The sequence below is a fragment of the Pelophylax lessonae genome (assembly GCF_965119305.1).
Source record: "Pelophylax lessonae genome assembly, chromosome: 2".
Lineage (NCBI taxonomy): Eukaryota > Metazoa > Chordata > Amphibia > Anura > Ranidae > Pelophylax > Pelophylax lessonae.
In genome coordinates, this window is record NC_138769.1 from 297363770 (window position 1) to 297383867 (window position 20098).

The 20098-nt window shown below is 41.8% G+C and overlaps 1 protein-coding gene across 4 annotated transcripts in view; it reads left to right on the plus strand.

The window, feature by feature from the left end:
- The first annotated feature begins 2473 nt into the window (after positions 1-2473).
- NAV1 (neuron navigator 1) overlaps positions 2474-20098 on the plus strand; it is a 296089-nt gene continuing 278464 nt past the window's right edge. For all 4 annotated transcript variants that reach the window (XM_082246689.1, XM_082246691.1, XM_082246690.1 and 1 more), the window contains exon 1: positions 2474-3041. In XM_082246689.1, the coding sequence (XP_082102815.1) occupies positions 2534-3041 (508 nt within the window). In that variant the 5' untranslated portion in view covers positions 2474-2533. The remainder of the gene's footprint in view (positions 3042-20098) is intronic.

The following is a 20098-nucleotide window of genomic DNA, read 5'->3' on the forward strand; positions in this document are numbered from 1 at the left end:
CCCACCTCCTCCCATGTGCAGCCGTTGTGAAAGGTAAGGCAGCCAGCCCAGCTGCCAGGCTGCTTGATATGATATTCTTTCTTTTTTTAACTCTCTCCAATCTCCATGGCATGATCGACACAAGAGACAACTACCTGTCCTGGAGGATATACCTTACTATATATTGGTCCCTGTAATATGTATATAGTAAGGTATATATCCTCCAGGTAGTAGTTGTACAGTACTCTCTTGTATAGTGTCCCCTGTAATGTGTATATAGTCTATATACATATTACAGGGAACACTATACTACAAGAGAGTACAACTACTACCTGGAGTATATACCTTACTATATATATATATATATATATATATATATATATATATATATATATATATATATATATATATTACAGGGACCAATATATACTACAAGAGAGTACAACTACTGCCCGGAGTATATACCTTACTATATATATATATATATATATATATATATATATATATATATATATATGTTACAGGGACCAATATATACTACAAGAGACAACTACCTGGAGTATATACCTTACTATATAAATATTACAGGGAACACTATATACTACAAGAGACAACTACCTGGAGTATATACCTTACTATATAAATATTACAGGGAACACTATATACTACAAGAAACTCTTGTAGTATATAATGTTCCCTGTAATATGTATATAGTAAGGTATATACTCCAGGTAGTAGTTGTACTCTCTTGTAGTATATAGTGTTCCCTGTAATGTGTACATAGTCTATATACATATTACAGGGAACACTATACTACAAGAGAGTACAACTACTACCTGGAGTATATACAGTACTATATACATATTACAGGGACCATATATGCTACAAGAGAGTACAACTACTACCTGGAGTATATACCTTACTATATACATATTACAGGGACCAATATATACTACAAGACAAGAGACAACTACCTGGAGTATATACCTTACTATATACATATTACAGGGACCAATATATACTACAAGACAAGAGACAACTACCTGGAGAATATACCTTACTATATACATATTACAGGGACCAATATATACTACAAGAAACTCTTGTAGTATATATTGGTCCCTGTAATATGTATATAGCAAGGTATATATCCTCCAGGTAGTAGTTGTACTCTCTTGTAGTATATATTGGTCCCTGTAATATGTATATAGTAAAGTATATACTCCAGGTAGTAGTTGTACTCTCTTGTAGTATATATTGGTCCCTGTAATATGTATATAGTAAAGTATATACTCCAGGTAGTAGTTGTACTCTCTTGTAGTATATATTGGTCCCTGTAATACGTATATAGTAAGGTATATACTCCAGGTAGTAGTTGTACTCTCTTGTAGTATATAGTGTTCCCTGTAATGTGTATTCTCGTGGGTGATTGTGTAGGCAGGGGGCCCCAGTGCACTGCATTGCCCAGGGGCCTATAAGGCTCTTAAGATGGCACTGTGCGGGGACGCATGACGCCCAAAAAGGTACAGGAGCTTCTTTTGTGCGTCATGTGTCCCGCGATTCTGTTTGTGCAATGTTACCGCGATTCGGCAGGCGGAAATCGCTGCAACATCGCACAGCGTTTGGGGTGCCATTGCAAATCACGAGCGTCCTGCGATTTGCAGTGATTCTGCCCGCGATCCGCTACGCCCACATGTGAACGTAGCCTAAGCGTTTTACGAGCTGAAAAGCGCTCAGGAGTGAACAGGGCCAAAGGGGTGCAGGAAAGCTGCTGTGGTGCTACATTGGTACATGTGGTAAGGCATATGACTTCTTGCACATAGGCATTTTTAGGGGTGCACCCAGCTGTGGCCTTAACCTTGACCCAGTCTATATGTCTAGTGAGCGCCGAGCAGTGGTTGCATTGTGAGGTAATGGTGCGGTGTGTCCATGTTGTGTCCTCTGTCACTTTCTCCGTCTTGTGTCCTCCTCCTCCTCACCTCTTGCGGCGTGGCTATCGTCCTCCTCCTCCTTGTCTGTACAGTCTCCCTCCTCCCCTTGTGTCTCTTCCTCCCTCCTCTCCCTCCTCTCCCTCCCTCCCTCCTCTCTCTCTCAGCATCCTCCGGGAGGTAGAGGAAGCAGAAAGCGGAGGGAGTGCCCTGCTCTCCGGCACCGTTACTACTACAGAGCTGCGGCGGGGCTCGCCATTGACTGGGGCTGACACAAGACATAGAATAGCCGCATGGACGGGCGCTTTGTCTGCTCATTTCCTTCCCTTTGTTTTCCCTGCTCTATATAATCACGCCGTGTCTGTCCTACATTCTATTTCCATCTAATTATCCCTCATATACCTTCCTCTCAGTGTGCCATTCATCCCTCTCACCGCTCCTACATCTCCCTCATGTCCTTTCTCCTATAAGCCTGCACCCTTCTTCTCTGCCTCTCATCCCATTATTCTCCATTTTATTCTGCATCCATTTTTCTTATTGCATGCCCTTTGTTATTTTCTCTCTAGAAATATATGCCTGTGTTATAACCTTCCCTCCTCCCGCTTACTCCAGGGAGGGGAGGTGCGATGATGCAAAGGAAAATGAAGCCCCCCTCGGGGGTGGGATCAGGGCGCTCGGCGGAACTGCGCGTTTTTCGTGGCACTAGCGCCGGCCATGAGTCCCGCCTGCCCGGAGCGCCTCTACGACGCCAGCGTTCCCTCACCAACCTGTCGGTGCTGACGGACGCCGAGAAGAAACTACGCCTCTGTGGACCGGACTGGTGCGATGATCTGTCTGCGGCCACCTCGGCCAAGAACCTTACGGCGGCCCCGGCATCCCCTGCTATGTCCAGGGCGCTCTCTCGCTCGGAACACTCTCTTCTTCAGCCGCGGACACCTAGCCGAATTCCACGGGGACCGTACGCTGAAGTTAAGCCGCTTAGCAAAACTACAGACTCCACTTCCAGCGGTCCTTCTGCAGATGATTCTTCGAAAGAGGCCTCTGACGACAAGAAGACTTTTCTTAAGGTGGACCCGGAGCTCGTGGTGACTGTTTTAGGTGATCTGGAGCAGCTTCTCTTCAGCCAGATGTTGGGTAAGGCAGATGTTGTAGTAAAGGGCGAAATCCATACATAATGTAGAACTGCCATTCTCAACCAGGGTTCCTCCAAAGGTTGGTAGGGGTTCCTTGAGCTGTGGCTGACTGACTTCCCATCTGATGATGTCTGCATAGTTCCTGGTCCAACGCCACTACATGACTCCCGTTTTAGCTGTCTGTAAGGAGGGCATTCTGACCATCATGGTACAGGGGGCATTCTTCCCACTGGTCACCACCATTTTCTCCTTAGCTGTCTGTAAGGAGGGCATTCTGACCATCATGGTACAGGGGGCATTCTTCCCACTGGTCACCACCATTTTCTCCTTAGCTGTCTGTAAGGAGGGCATTCTGACCATCATGGTACAGGGGGCATTCTTCCCACTGGTCACCACCATTTTCTCCTTAGCTGTCTGTAAGGAGGGCATTCTGACCATCATGGTACAGGGGGCATTCTTCCCACTGGCCACCACCATTTTTCCCAAGTTCGTTTTAACAGAGCTTCCCTGAGACCTGAACAAGATTTCCAGGGTTCCTCTGGGGTAAAACGTTTGGGGAAGGCCGTTTATGTTCTTATATTGTAGAGGGCCAAGGTCCCATTCCATGCTGTTTAACTTCAAATTGGCATGAAGAATACTTAACTGATAAGACAGCCCTGACTTCCTATTCTGCTGGCCATGTGATGTGTGATTTCAGCTGGGTGCTTCCTCTTCAGCTTGGTCGTCTCTTAGATCTCTGTCAAATGTGTGCCACTGTTTGAAAGCAGAAGATAGTTCTCCCTATGCCATTTGGGTATATGGCAGCTCCAGAATTTTCTAACGTTTTATTATAGTAGTATTGGACTTTATTTGAAACTGTTGTTAGGAAATTACTTTTTGTGCATAAGATTCCTTTATAAATGAAACCGAGAAAAGGGACAGCAGAAAAAAGACCAAGACCAAGTGGTCCATCAAGTCTGCCCCATTTTTTTATTTAATTTATACATCTTTTAGGTTTTTTTTTTTGTCTGAATATATATCTATGTTTGTTCCAAGCATGTCTGAAGTAATTTATTGTTTACTTACTTACTACCTCTGCTGGAAGTCTATTACAAGCATCAACTACTCTTTCATTAAAATAATGCAATGGTCTATGGACCTGTATGCTTTTGGGCTGGAACGTGTGCATTGTGCTGCTATTGACTCCTAAGAAAAGCTAGTGTTGTGTATACGGTAAACCCCCCTCCATTGCGGGGGTTACGTTCCGGACCCTGCCGCGAAAAGTAAAAATCCATGAAATAGAAAAACCCTATTAAAATGCATTGTAGGCATGTTTTTTTTACTGTCACTGTACGTGTAAATGCATTTTAAGGTCTTTAAACACACTTTTAAAACAATAGAAACTCATTTAAACACATAAAAGATACCGAGAGACATAGCAAGAGCTATGGAAAACACAAAAATATTTCATTTTTAATGATTTATATAGTAAAATAACATTACAAAAAAAAACGCAATATACCGGGACCGCAAAAACTGAACCGCGATGGAGCGGGGGTTTACTGTATGTAAGTTTAGTACCCACAATTGGTAGTTTTAAAAAGTCTTCAGACTTATCTGCTGGACATCAACTTGTACTGTTTATTGGTAAGACGTACCTAAAAGATACATATTTGTATAATACATTTCATTCATATTTATATTTTTGTAACAATGTTTGGCTGGTGTAAATTGTTTAGATGACTGTGCTTTGGTACCAAGTTATATGAAAACTGAAAGTATAAATCATGCAACCCAAAATCTGAAAGTACCACACCCACAAATGTAATTGGCAGCTGCAAGGTAAAACGTACTAACCCTAAGACACGATTCACACTAGAGCGACTTGTCAGCCTGACAAGTCGCGCTCCCTCGCGGTCCATTGACTGCTACAGGACCCGTTCTAATAGGAGCGACACAAGTCGCTCCGACTTAGAAAAAGGGTCCTGTACTACTTCGGGGCGACCTCGGAGCGACTTGCATAGACATTCATTATATAAAGTCCGTGCAAGTCGCGCCGAAGTCGCGGTGCACTGGACTGACAAGTCGCCTCCCGAAGTAGTGCAGAGTCGTGTCGCCATAGTGTGAACCGACTCTTAAAGCGGAGTTTCAGCCGTTTCTGTGTTTATTAAAAAAAGTGTAGCTGCTGACTAATAAACGCACACTCACCTGTCCCACGATCCAGCGGTGCTGCCGCCCAAAGCCTCGGTTCTCTTCCTCGGCTCTCCCCGGCATCACTAGTGTGGGCACCCGGCTGTGACAGCTTGTGGCTTCACAGCCGGGTGCGCACTGCACATGCAGGAGACGCACTGCACGTTCTGAATGGCCAGGCAATCTTATGAGACCTGTGAGGTGTCCCAAAAGATTGCAGGGAGGGAGGGGGAGAGAACTTCCGCTTGAGCCACCTGGATCGGAGCGGGTACCTGTTAAAACTAGGTACCGACTCCCCCCCCCTCCCTAAAAAATGACAAATTTGGCATGTCAGGGGTCAGGAGTCCTTACAGTGGAAGTTCCACTTTTGGGTGGAACTCCGCTTTAAGCCGGCCATAGTTGGATTGAAATTCATCCATCTCTTGATCAACTTGTGTACAACCAGACTGTTGTGGTTTTTTTTTTTGCTCGATCAGTGATGCTGGCTATAGCCGACACCACTGATCATTTTGTTCTGATGGCAGGGAAGGATCCCTACTGTAAAAACATGATAGCACAGTGGGAGTGATTCCCCCATCCACCTAGAGTGTGTATGGAGAAATTGGCACATTTTTTTTTTTTTCAAACCACTGGTTGAATAATAAAATATATAATGTATGGCATGCCTTGGGGCTCATTAACACTAGCAGCTGCGCCAAATGCACAGTCATTGACGTGTAATGGGAGGAATAGTGCCATTGTGCCGGTTGTAGCACATCACTCTGTTTACTTTTTCTTGTCAGAACTTTATTGAAATGTCACAAGTGACATTTCATTCAGTTTTAATAATGGCAGTGGCATTGCGATGCGGTGGTTTGCTTCACTGCATGCAGTACTTTTTTCAGCATACAGCAATGCAATGGTATGCCCAACACCAGTGCCTAGAACAGCCCAACACATATAGTGTGAATGGGCCCTTTAAAGTGCATGTAAACCCGAACAATTAGGGTCTGGGTAAAAGTGGTGGGTTTGAGTAGTTCAGAAAAAGACCACAAGCAGGGCTGACACCACTCAGTCTACAAGAATGCAGTGTGTTGTCAGCCCACAGGAGGAGTTAGGAGCTGATTGCATGTCTGGAAGATCAACAGGTATCTTTCTTTACTTGCAGGGCTCTTTAAAACACATGTGCATGTTTTTCAGAGATTACCACATGTTTCTTTTGCCCTGACTTATGGGCCATTCACACTATAAGATTTTCTGAAGACTTTTTGCTTTAGACTTACCAAAACCATATAATATGAGGTCAAACCTAAACACTTTCAATTTGTATGCAATCTGGCAGGCCCTTGCACTACATAGAAAAGGTAAAGCTGAAGGAAATCTAACCACAAAAGTTGGATAGTGTGTATCCAGCTTTACACTTTAAAACAAACCTGTGTATACTGCCCATCTAGTTATTAGGATGGATGTGACCCACACTGTGTGACAGCATTGTGTCAGTCACCAGGTACCTGAGCTATGACACGGGGAGAGATCGTGACCCTGTTAATGCTACAACTTGAGCATTTTGTAGTTGCCGAGCTCTAGTACTTTGCATTGTTAACTTGGAACATAAAACAGATCTAAAAAAAAAAAAGAACTAATCATTTTTCTCTGACTTTCCTAATTTGTATAATTGGTTTGGGTCTGTGACCCAGAAAAATAAATAAACCCAGGGGAGAACATAACAGCGAGCCAACTTTAATTTTCAGAATAAAGAATCGTTATTGGCCACCCCAAATGTTTCTCATGAAATGTGTACTTTAACTTAAACATCCTCCTAAACATCCCCCTAACCTTAACCCAATCTTACCTTAAAACATATGTGAAGCTTAAACTTTTTTTTTTTTTAGTTTTGATTGGTAAGGGGGTTATAATATCTGTCAGGTTTTTATTGTGTGTGTCACCAAACATTTTGTCTCTGTTTTATCATGGTTACCACTGTCACTCAGACTAAACATGAGGGTAAATCCAAAACTTTGAGTTGTCACCAGAACAAGAATCTAGGGCAAATTTTTCAGCGGGAATGCATGTTCTGGTGACAAACTTTCTAGAGAGCATTGTCCTTACTTGAGAGGGATTTCCTCTCATTTGCTGTTGTGTCTACAGCAAAGGAAGTGAAGGGAAGTCTCCACACAGGGGTTATAACCATTCTCTATTCCAGGAGTCTTAAAAACTTTGGCCCTCCAGTTGTTCAGGAACCACAATTCCCATCATGCCAAGTCATGTCTGTGAATGTCAGAGTTTTACAAGGCCTCATGGTACGTGTAGTTCCACAACAGCTGGAGGGCCGTAGTTTGAAGATCCCTGCTCTATTCTATCCAAAAAAGGTTTTAGGTTTAAGCTATGCTTTCACCAGAAATCTATGGCAAAAAAAAAAAAAATTAGGAGCTTGGGAGGAGATCCTGTTCTAACAATCCAATGTTAGTTAGTACAGTAATCTCCCCGCTGAGCTACTGATCTCCCCCCACCTAGAACACACCGGTCAGCTCTCTCAGCCATTGGGTGAGAACACTGATTGGATGTCGATCAGCAGACCTTTTTTGGTCATGCCCCTTCGACACAAGCTGGACGTTCAGCTGTCTCCTGTCTGATCAACTGTCGTACACACCGGCCAAACGTTGGCCCGTTTTTTTGAACCGGCCGATGACAACCGATTTTCAGTTCGTGTGCACCCCTCTTTACTCTCTAATGCAGGGGTCACCAAACTTTCTAAACAAAGGGCCAGTTTACTGTTTTTCAGACTTTAGGGGGGGTTGGACTGTGGCCATTGGGAGTACAAAATGTCCCAACATCAGTGGAAGTAAACAGTCTCCCATCATTGGTGTCATTGGGAGGAATTGTGCCTTTTATTGGCATTGTTGGGAAGAATTGTGCCCAATCATTGGTGTCACTGTGCCCCATTGTTGTGTCATTCGGAGGAACTGTGCCCCCTCAATGGTGTCATTGAGAGGAATTGTTTTCTTCATTGGTGTCAGTGAATAAAATAGCGCTCCAAAGGCCAGATAAAAGCAAGCAAAGGGCCGCATCCGGCCCCCGGGCCACAATTTGGAGATAACTGCTCTAACGGATAGCAGTAAAATCCTGAAGGTGGTTCTAATTCTTCCCTACCTTATGCAACACTTGGCTGGACATACACTTTAACCTTCATTTTCTGAGTCAGCACAATAAAAGAAAAGAATATTATGATAATTAAAACAATACTATCATGTTAGTGCCGGTTCACACTACTGCGGCACGACTTCGGGGGCGTCCTGTGAAGTCGCGTGCACCGCGACTTTGGCGCAACTCGCACGGACTTCATATAATAAATGTCAATGCAAGTCGCTCCGATGTCGCCCCGAAGTAGTACAGGAACTACTTTCTAAGTCGGAGTGACTTGTGTCGCTCCTATTAGAACGTTTCTGCATGGACCGCAACTTGTCAGGCTGACCAGTCGCCTGACAAGTCGCGGTAGTGTGAATGGGCAATACCACCAGTGAGTGTAGCGTGTTCTTGAGACAAAAATTGAGGACACATTCACATTATTCACTTTCCTCAACACGTGCTTGTGGCACATTGTCCATTGTCCATGTGTCACTGTGTGTAGCATTGCCAATAAATTTGTCAGGGACATGTGAAGTGATCATTTAAAAGACATAAACTGGTATGTGTAAGGAATTTTACCCTTTTAAGAAACTGCAGATGGTATAGTACTGTGTGCTGGACTTTGTTACATGTGGAGTGTTTATCAATACTTGAATGCACTTTAAGTACCATTAGGTTTGGGAAGGGAGTAACCAGGCTCCAAGTTGGAGCCATGTATTGGTATGTTTGGCGAATGCTTTGCATCCTGGGGATCACAGGCAATCATTTCTGAGTAATTCAGGGTTCATTCAGGCTCTATACCTGTATATAGTGCTGAAAGACACTGCTGTCAGCGAGGAGAGTTTAATTTTTGCAGGTTTGTATTAAAGCGATTTTAAACCCAAAACCAAAAAGGTGATATATTGCAGTTTACCAATCATTGGATGTGGTGGTTGCATTCGTTTTCTTTTTTTTTTTTTAGACTTTTTTCCCTCTGTTATTACCTGGCCAGTAGCATCCTTCCTGCATTAGGTTAGGTTCACATCTAAGCATTTTATGGTGCATTTGCAACCCATTTAACATTATGTTTTTGGGATCTGTTCACATCTATGCAGTTTTTTACTTGCATAACGGTGCGTTTTTGCCATAGAATTCAATGGAAGTATATGAAAAATGCATGTAAATGTATTTTTGTGTTTAACAACCAGTCTCCTCCTCTTTAAAAAAAAAAGCATGAAGCATGAAATGCATGAACAACGCTCGGCAAAAACACATCAACTGCACTAACCTTAGGGGAATACACTAACAAATTGAAGCCAAATTCCAGCTCACACTTTATAAGTTACGGCAAACAGTTTTCTGTTCTCCTTTTGGGATAAAGGATTTACATAGAATAAAAGCTGATCATTGTAGGCACCCCTGTCTGTGGTAGATAGTTTGACTCAACCCACTAACTGCTACATCTGCAGGACAGCTTGTTCTGTTGAAAAAAAAGCTTATTAGCTAGATCAGGTGAAAATAAAGGAAAGTATAGCAAAAAATGAAAACAAATACAGCCACCACATCTAAGAATTGGTGAACTGCAATAAATAAATGTTTGCTTTTGGGCTTAATACTGCTTTAAAGTGGTTCTAAAGGCTGATTTTTTTTTTTTAACTTTATGCATTTAATGCATAAAACCTTCAGTGTGCAGCTCCCCTGTCAGCCACCTCAATACTTACCTAAGCATGATCCTGATCCAGCGATGTGCACAAGAGCCAAGGTTCTCCTGGGTCTCATCCTCCATTGGCTCCCGCTGCTGTTAATCACAGCCATTGAGGAGGGGGCAGGGCTGAGCCACGCTGTCTGTGTCTTATGGAGAGCAGTGCTCAGGAGCGAGCAGGCACGAGTGCCCCCATAGCAAGTGGCTTGCAATAGGGGCACACAGCAGGGGCCCAGAATGCTGGCGGGGGAACTGAGAAGAAGAGCATTGGGGCTGCTCTGTGAAAAACCATTGTACAGAGCAGGTAAGTATGACATGTTTAATATTTGAAAAAAAAAAAAAAATACCTTTACAAACATTTTATAGCTGCATTCTCTGCATTAAGGTAAAAAAGTTTCATTTTCAGCTCCCTCCCAGCCCCCCCTCCAAATACCTACCTGAGTTCAATCGTAATCCAGTGGTGTGCCCGAAAGCAGCAGCGCTGCTCTCACTCTCTCTTCTCACTACCTTTGGCTCATGTTGCTGCCAAACAAGGCCTGTGATGAGGGAGCAGGGGGCTGGTCCAAGCCACACTATATGTGTCAATAGACGCATACAGCCTGGGTCAGGATCGAGCACGCAGCTTGCTATGGGGGGCACTCGGAAGGGAGGAGGAGCCAGGAGCGCTGGCAGGGGGACCCCAGAAGAGGAGGATCAGGGCTGCTCTGTGCGTAAGTATAACATGTTAATTTGAAGGAAAATAAATCAAACCTTTAAAACCGCTTTAGGGTTTAGGAGACGTGCTTCTTATGACATCAGTAAAGAAGCTTGTAAAGTGTAGGTGTGGACTATAATTTATAACATATGTGGCATGCGTGTCTCCTGAACTCTGCAGTTTTTGACCTCATGGCCCCTAATTGGGATTGAACATCTCCAGAGTTCTAGACCAATTTATTTACTGAATTTATAACATTTCATGTCTTGTTTAGTAAGACAGATAAAAAACTATAGAAACCAGTCATCCTTCCTTGCTCTCATTTTTTGTAAATGGATGTGGTGTGAAATATTGGTTGCTTCTCATCACCATAGCTCTTTGCACTGCTTTATTAAAGTGGTTCTAAAGGCATTCCTTGCATTAGGGTAAAAAATTGTCTAGTGGAAGTTTCACCCCCCTTACCATTGCTGTGCTGCAGAGGTGCTGGTCTCTTTCTCTCTCTCTCCTCACAGGACAGAGAGGCAGCAGTGGAAGCCATTGGCTCCTGCAACTGTCTACCAAATCCTGTGAAGAGAGAGTGGCAGGATGGAACCAAGCCACACTGTGTCTATAGACTCACACGGCGTGGCTTGGGAGCAGCAAGCCCACAGGTGCACCCCCATGGGAAGCGGCTTACTTTAGTGGCGCACAGTTTTAGATAATTCCTTTTACATAATGGAAGTATCCAAGCAACATAAAGGCTACATAAAAGGCATGCTATGAGGAACATTTAGCTTTCAAATGCCTGTTTTACAGTTAGGCCCCTTTCACACATGCGGACCGTTTGTCTGTTTTTTCATCTACCTGTTGACGGATGAAAAACGGACATCAATGCATCTTTATGGAAAAATGGATGTAAACTGATTAGCATCCATTTACATCAGTTTACATCCACATCCGTCAACATCCATTTTTTGAAATGGGTCAAAGCTCTATTTTTATTTATGTTAACAAAACAAAACAGGTAGAAAATGGATGTAAACAGATAAACGGTCCATTTTTGCATCTGTTTTTGCATTGGTAATGGATTTAAAAAAACTGATGCTAAACTTCATCCATTTTTTCTTTGAAAAAACGTGACTGAACTGATGAAATGAACGGTCTGCATGTGTGAAAGGGGCCTTAACGTTAAAAAATAGAAATGATTAGGAAAGATTCTTACTGTTTGTTGGCAACAAGAAGGTTTTCTATAGCACATTTTTAGTATATCAGCCCCTAAGTTCAACAAAGTGAATTGCTGACATTTTCCAGCATGTTGGAATATTGTTAGTGGTCTATAAAATCAATAAAAGTAGCAATTAGTACATGGAAAAAATCACTACACAGGCATTCAAATTACATTTGCGGGTTAATAGAAATCCCTTTAAATGTGCTAGTTTGGGTTTTTAGGGAACCAGTGTGAGGCTCTGACACTATTTCTGATATAAGGATACAGAGTGGCTATCTGGAGTGTAGCAAAGGTGATAGTGAATTCCTTTATCTGTTATACGAGGGGTGTTCAAGTCAAACAGGGACTTTTGTGTTTTTATAATAAAAGAACAAATTTAAACGAGTGGAAACTGCATTTAATTTTCAACATATTCCCCTGCTATATTTATACACTTATCCCAGAGTTAAAATAATGCCTGGAAAGCTTCGGCATAGAAAGATTTGTCAGTACACCTGAACCATTCTAGGATAGCCTACTTCACTTCTGAGGAACTGTTTTAGGGGTCCAAACTAGGGATCGACCGATTATCGGCAAAGCCGTATATCGGGGGCCGATATGCACTTTCCCCGATATATCAGAATCAGCCCCTGAGGTTACCGATATTGCCGATATTTCAGGAAAGTGCTGTACCGGAGTGATGCCTGCAGCTAGAGGCATCACCCCAGTACCGGCGTCCATAGCTGACAGTCAGGGGTCTTGTAATGACAACTGATGCGGCTGAGAAGCTGTCATTACAAAGAGCGGGAGGGGACGTCTACCCCCTCCCGCCGCCTTCCGCGGCTCGCCCGGGTCTCACGTCCCACCGGGAGACCCGGGCAACCAGCCTGCCTGGCCGCCGAAGACCCGATCAAAGCCGCATTCGGCTCCGATCGGGTCTCCATGTAAAAACCCGGAAGTGATGTCATGACGGCGCCAAATTCAAAAAAATTACAGCATTCAAAACAGCCAAACTTGGCGTTTTGAATGCTTTTAAGTGCAAATGAGGGGTTTGGGGTCTTTTAGACCCCCAGATCTCTCCACAAGAGTACCTGTAAAAAAAAAAAATGTTTTTAATGTACGAAGATATTGGCCGATACTGATATGCGATGACCAAAATATTGGCAATAAAAAAACGATATCGGTCAATCACTAGTCCAAACAGTTGGAAATAGGGATGTAAGGGGGATGGGCTGACTTGCTGTAATGTGCACATAGTAGGTGAGCAGTATGAGCTTGTGCGTTGTCCTAGAGAAACAGGACGCCCTTAGTGATCAAACCAGACTGTTTTGTCCACAGACGCGTATGCACATCACTCAGAGCACGCCAGTAATATTCGGGGTAGAAATTCACATGAATAACATCACGTTTGTCCCAGAAAACATGCTTGCTTCCACTGCTTCGATGCTTGTTTTGATTGGAATGATGTGCCCAGGTTTTGTCACATTATAATGATGCAATCAAGAAAATCCTGGCCTTCCCTGTCAAAATGCTCCTTCAACACAGTGCAGGCTTCAACTCCTCTTTGCTGGTGAAAAGCGGAAAGCTGTCTTGGTACCCAGCGTGCGCTAATCCAAATGTTTGTGAATGATTGTGTTTACCATTCCCACATAAAGATTTGACTCAATTTCACGAAAAGGTTATGCATTGATTATCCAGGATCAGGTTTCCACATGCTGAATGTTCACAGGAATGATTGCTGTGGGCTGGGAACCACCATGGCCAGGATCGTCCCTGAAGGACTTACGGCCATCTTTGAATGGTTTACACCATTCAAATGTCTTACTGCGGCTGAGCATGCCATCACTGTACTGTGCTTGAAGTCTTTTGTAGATATTTGCAGGTTTTACACCTTTGTTTTGCAATAACACTGTTGTCTGCCATCTTGATTAATGGTCCCTGGACTGGCCCACGACATGTGCGCTGCCTATCAGTAATCGGACACACTTGCCACTTACTAATGCGTGTAGTACCACCACGCTAGCAACCCCTTTTATACCTGTAAAATTAAAAGTCCCGGTTTGACTTGAATGCCCCTTGTATATTCCCAGCTCTCTGACCTACAACATAGAATATTCTTCTGCTTCACTGCTTACATTAGAGAATTGCCTAAGTAGGAAATCAGTAGCACTTCCTGCACACATATTGTACCCTCAGTGGTTCAATCACGGCACCAAGTCACAAGCAAGTGCCAGGTCTGGGAAAGTATAAACATTACAGAACAGCTTTTGTTTTTTGGTTTGTTCTGCAGTGGTATTCCTCCAGACCCGTAGATGGCTGCAGCTGTGGAAATTACATTATATACAACCTGAGGAACCATGAGAATACTTTGAAATATTCCTATAGTTAGAGCTAACTATAAGTTAACTTGTATACTATAACTATATCCTTCATATTTCCAAATTTTCTATGAAAAAAATAAAAGAAGAAAGTGTTTATGTTGTCCATAGCAAACAAAAAGTTTGGCGGACATTTTTTTTTGGAAATATGAAGGATGTCATTGGCAGAATTTCAATTCTTTCTTTCCAGACATGACCCCCTTTTTCGGGATACATTAAAAAAAGAAAAAAATCTGAACATTAAAACAATTGAAAAGGAAGACCATGCAAGAGATGGGTGCTTGCCTTTAATATAAAACATCTGTTGCAGATAACACAAAGGAATGGAAAGCATAGCACGACTAAGATTTCCAGTTGCTTGCATTTTTATTAATAGAAAAACTATAACATGTTACTCATTTACAACATGTAAGTATACATTAACACATAAAACAGGCAATGGAAACCACATACTGTGTGGGATGTAACACAGAAAAATGGATTCAAACTTGTGTTAAGTAAAACAGCACCAATCAAAACAAGATTGGGTAGGCACATAGTGCAAACTGGCAGATCCAGTAATGGTATAAATAATAAAAAAGAAAAAAACAATGCTGCATAAACTTGTACAACCAGGAAAAGGATAACCACAATACAAAAACAAATTCCCAGAATATTAGGTAATTCAGTAATGAAAAGTACTGAGAGGAATGAAGTAACAGTAGACTAGATGAGACCCATAGATAGTAAAATTGATGAGACCCATTTATTTTCTGTACCTGTTGTCCAAACCATTTGAATCATTCCACATGTACAATTATTGATAATACAAAATTGTTTCGATTTTACTCTGTGCAGGTGGAATGCGTAGTATTTTAATACATATTTTCTTTATTACATGAAGGGCTAAAATTAAATAAATAAAATGAATGTAAATATTACATAATATGCAATATTTTGTGCTGGTTCTGCTCTCTGCTCTGTTTTTTTTTTTCATATACTTTTCTGTTTCTCTCTCTAGCGGTTTTATAAAACATCTGTTGTGTACAGAGATCAGTAGCTGAAGCTGAAATTTACATATAACATTAAACAAGTAATAGGTTTGCCTCATCCTATATCGGATTGGTCAGTTTGAAAAAAAGAAAGCAGACATTGCATTGAAAAAAGTATCTCATGTATGCAGTCTGTATTAAATGTACAGTATGTCTTTTTTATTTATACAAATGTTTTTAAATAATTTTTATATAAAACATCATTTTATAAGCATTAAATAAAACAACCAAAACTTTACATTTTTTACTTGATTTGCTAGAATAGAAGTTTAATGAAGATCTGTATATGCGGAGCAATAAGACCTTTCAAAAGGGTGGAACTAGAGCAGCTTTCATACCTTTGAAATGGAGGAACTCTTAGCGCCCATTCAGACTGGCGCGACACGACTTGCTGGGGCGACCTGTGAAGTCGCAGTGCACAGCGTGCACTACGACCTCGGCACGACATGCATGGACTTCATATAATTGAAGTCAATGCAAGTCGCCTCCAGGTCGCCCCAAAGTAGTACAGGACCATTTTTCTAAGTCGGAGTCTATTAGAACTGGTCCTGTACTACTCAATGGCGTCGCGCTAGTGTGAATGGACCCTTCAAATAACTTTCAGGTCTTGGAGAACCCCTGCTAATAATTGTTTTATCTGCAGTTTGTGGCACATTAGCTCGAAGAGTAGGGCTGCTATATACAACAAAGTTATTTTCAGTGATATCAACAAAGCAAAAATAACAACAATCATGGCCAGAAAAGAAATGCATATCAATACAGAAAGTATGCCAGACCAAAACCAGATGTAAGCATCCAAGATATTTTTAATTGTTGGTAAATAAGTCATATAAAACAGCCAACACATTTCAGGGGTAACAACAAACCCCTTCCTCCACACATCATCAGGGATCAACACAGCATTAAGCTTATGACTTCACAGATCTATATTAGAACTAGTATTGAACTCTCTACAACTAACAACATGGCAGCAGTTACTGAAAGTGTTGTTGCCCCCCTTTTTATATGACTTATTTACTAACAGAATTGTCTTGGACGCTTTCATATGGTTTTGATCTGGCATGCCTTTCTGTATTTTTATGTTTTGAGCTAATGTTGGGTGCCTATTGAGAGAAGCTTTGTTGTGTGGAAGCTGCTTCGCTAGAACTTGTTTGAAGTTTTCCTAATTATGACTTTACATGCAAGTTTGAAAGTTCCCAACACCTCTTTGAGTATGTTGTGTTTGGAGAAAAGAAATGCAGACAGTAAAGGTTGTTTTTTCTTGATTTTGGTGGTCAGTAAAATTCTCTCTTAGATTGAAACTCAGCGGCAGAATGACCAATTTACATTGGTGAGGCATTGGAAGAAGGGCTTGCTTACACTGGTGGTCACTAGCAGAAGGTCCACATTACTCTGGTGGTCACTGAAAAGAATGCTTCTTACTCTGGTGGTCAGTGGGAATAATGTTTCTTACATTGATGGTCAGTAGGAAGAATGCCTCTATATTAGTGTTCAATAAGAAGAATGCCTCTTACATAGATGGTCAGTCAGATGAATTCCTCTTACAGTGATTGTCAGTGGGAATAATGTTCCTTACATTGGTGGTCAGTGGGAAGAATGTTGCTTACATTAATGGTCAGTAGGAAGAATACCTCTTACATTGGTGGTTAGTGGGAAGAATGCCTCTTACATTGATTGTCAGTGGGAATAATGTTCCTTACATTGATGGTCAGTGGGAAGAATGTTGCTTACATTAATGGTCAGTAGGAAGAATACCTCTTACATTGGTGGTTAGTGGGAAGAATGCCTCTTACATTGATTGTCAGTGGGAATAATGTTCCTTACATTGATGGTCAGTGGGAAGAATGCCTCTAACATTGGTGGTCAGTGGGAATAATGTTCCTTACATCGATGGTCAGTTGGAAGAACGCCTCTTACATTGGTGGTCAGTGGGAATAATGTTCCTTACATTGGTAGTCAGTGAGAAGAATACCTCTTACATTGGTGGTCAGTGGGAATATTGTTCCTTACATTGGTGGTCAGTGGGAATATTGTTCTTTACATTGGTGGTCATTAGGAAGAATGCCTTTTACATTGATGGTCAGTAGGAAGAATGCCTCTTACATTGGTGGTCAGTAGGAATATTGTTCCTTACATTGATGGTCTGTAGGAAGAATGCCTCTTACATTGATTGTCAGCGGGAATAATGTTTATTACATTGGTAGTCAGTGAGAAGAATGCCTCTAACATTGATGGTCAGTGGAAATAATGTTCCTTACATCGATGGTCAGTTGGAAGAACGCCTCTTACATTGGTGGTCAGTGGGAATAATGTTCCTTACATCGATGGTCAGTTGGAAGAACGCCTCTTACATTGGTGGTCAGTGGGAATAATGTTCCTTACATTGGTAGTCAGTGAGAAGAATGCCTCTAACATTGATGGTCAGTGGAAATAATGTTCCTTACATCGATGGTCAGTTGGAAGAAAGCCTCTTACATTGGGGGTCAGTGGGAATATTGTTCCTTACATTGGTGGTCAGTGGGAATATTGTTCTTTACATTGGTGGTCATTAGGAAGAATGCCTTTTACATTGGTGGTCAGTGAGAAGAATGCCTCTTACATTGGTGGTCAGTGGGAAGAATGCCTCTTACATTGGTGTTCAGTAGGAAGAATGCCTCTTACATTGGGGGTCAGTAGGAATATTGTTCCTTACATTGATGGTCAGTAGGAAGAATGCCTCTTACATTGGGGGTCAGTAGGAATATTGTTCCTTACATTGATGGTCAGTAGGAAGAATGCCTCTTACAATAATTGTCAGTGGGAATAATGTTCCTTACATTGGTGGTCAGTAAAAAAGAAGGCCTCTTACATTAGTGGTCAGTGGGAATATTGTTACTTACATTGATGGTCAGTAGGAAGAAAGCCTCTTACATTGGGGGTCAGTGGGAATAATGTTCCTTACATTGGTGGTCAGTGAGAAGAAGGCCTCTTACATTGGGGGTCAGAGGGAATAATGTTCCTTACATTGGTGGTCAGTAGGAAGAAAGCCTCTTACATTGGGGGTCAGTGGGAATAATGTTCCTTACATTGATGATCAGTGGGAAGAACACGTCTTACATTGGGGGTCAGTGGGAATAATGTTCCTTACATTGATGGTCAGTAGGAAGAATTCCTCTTACATTGATTGTCAGTGGGAATATTGTTTCTTACATTGGGGGTCTGTGGGAAGAATTCCCTCCTTACACATAGCAAAAAACATAATTGGTGTCAGTGGTTGCTTTTCTAAAGTTGGTCAACAGTGTTAGATTTTTTTCAGCTTGTGTCTAAATGTAGATGATATACTACACAGATGGGCAACTCTCCCGCTGTGGCTATAGTATTCTGACTGCTGACATCAGCAGCTGTCAGAATACCAGAACAGTGGCTGCAGCTGATTGGATGACAGTTTTCTATCCAGCTTGCTCTACTTCTCAATCAAAGAATGTCGAGTGAGAGTGGGCCGATAGGGCGAACCCCCAAAGTGAATGTAGGCCATTTCTTCAGGAACCGGATGAAACTTGAAAAATGTATGGCCAGCCTGAGAGTCAGCAATTAATGACTGCTCAAGAAACCCACTAACAACCTCAACCCCTGGTTCAAAAAGGCTGATCTAGAGCAAGGAATTCTCAAAAAATTCCATGTGTGTGTTTTATTTACTGTTTTCCTTCTGTTCATTTATTAGATTTAGTTATTGTTTTAGCCAACCCAAAATGAATACATTAAAGAAAACAGATGTATCTGAATAATGTTTTAATTAGATTAACTGATCCTAGCCTGTTCTTAGTATAATTTCCACTAGGAATAAATGGGTATAAAGACATCTGTTTATTTGGGACAACCTAAAATAGAAATTGATGATCACTAATGCTCAGTCTTGTAATACGTTTACACAGTGTTTGCAGTTTATAATCAAGATCATATTTTGTTTTCACCACAAGAAAACGTTCAACATCTCTGCATTGTAAATTTGTATGCCATTGAAATGTCATAACGTTTGTCAATTTAAAGTGGTTGTAAACCCTTCCGTATACCCAGTGAAATGGGTAATACAAAGGTAAATACAAAGAGATGAAACAAATCCTCCTACATATGCTGTACCTATCTATGTGCAGTCTTCTATTCCCTACATCCGTTTAAAGTCCAGAATTTAGAAAGCTTGTCTGAGAGTTCAGAAAAGGGTGCCGAGAGCTGAAGTTACACTCTGCAGAGCTCAGTTAGGAGAGCTCTGACAGCTGATTGGAGGAAAGGGACCTCCTCCTCCACACAGCACTTAGGAACAGAGCTGACGCTGTCAATCAGCTGGAGCCCCCTCCCCTGTCACCATTCTTCTCTTGGTTTGAGGAAAACTTATCAGGAGGGTTTCATGCTGATAGCAGAGGAACAAAGCAGCAGACAAAAGTGACACATGGTGCTCTTAATTGAGACAAGTACACACTATAAAGGTATATGCTTTGTTCATATTTCATATCTGAGGTTTACAGAAAAGGTTTAACCACTTAAGCCCCGGAGGATTTGGCTGCTAAAGGACCAGGGGTTTTTTTGCGATTTTTTACTGCGTGACTTTAACGGACAATTGCGCGGTCGTGCGACGCTGTACCTAAACGAATTTGACGTCCTTTTTTTCCCACAAACAGAGCTTTCTTTTGGTGGTATTTGATCACCTGTGCGATTTTTTGATCACGCGCTATAAACAAAAAAAGAGCGTAAATTTTGCAAAAATAACAATATTTTTCACATTTTTTTATATGAAATTCCCCAAAAAAAAAAGTAAAAATCAAAATTTTTTAACATTTTTC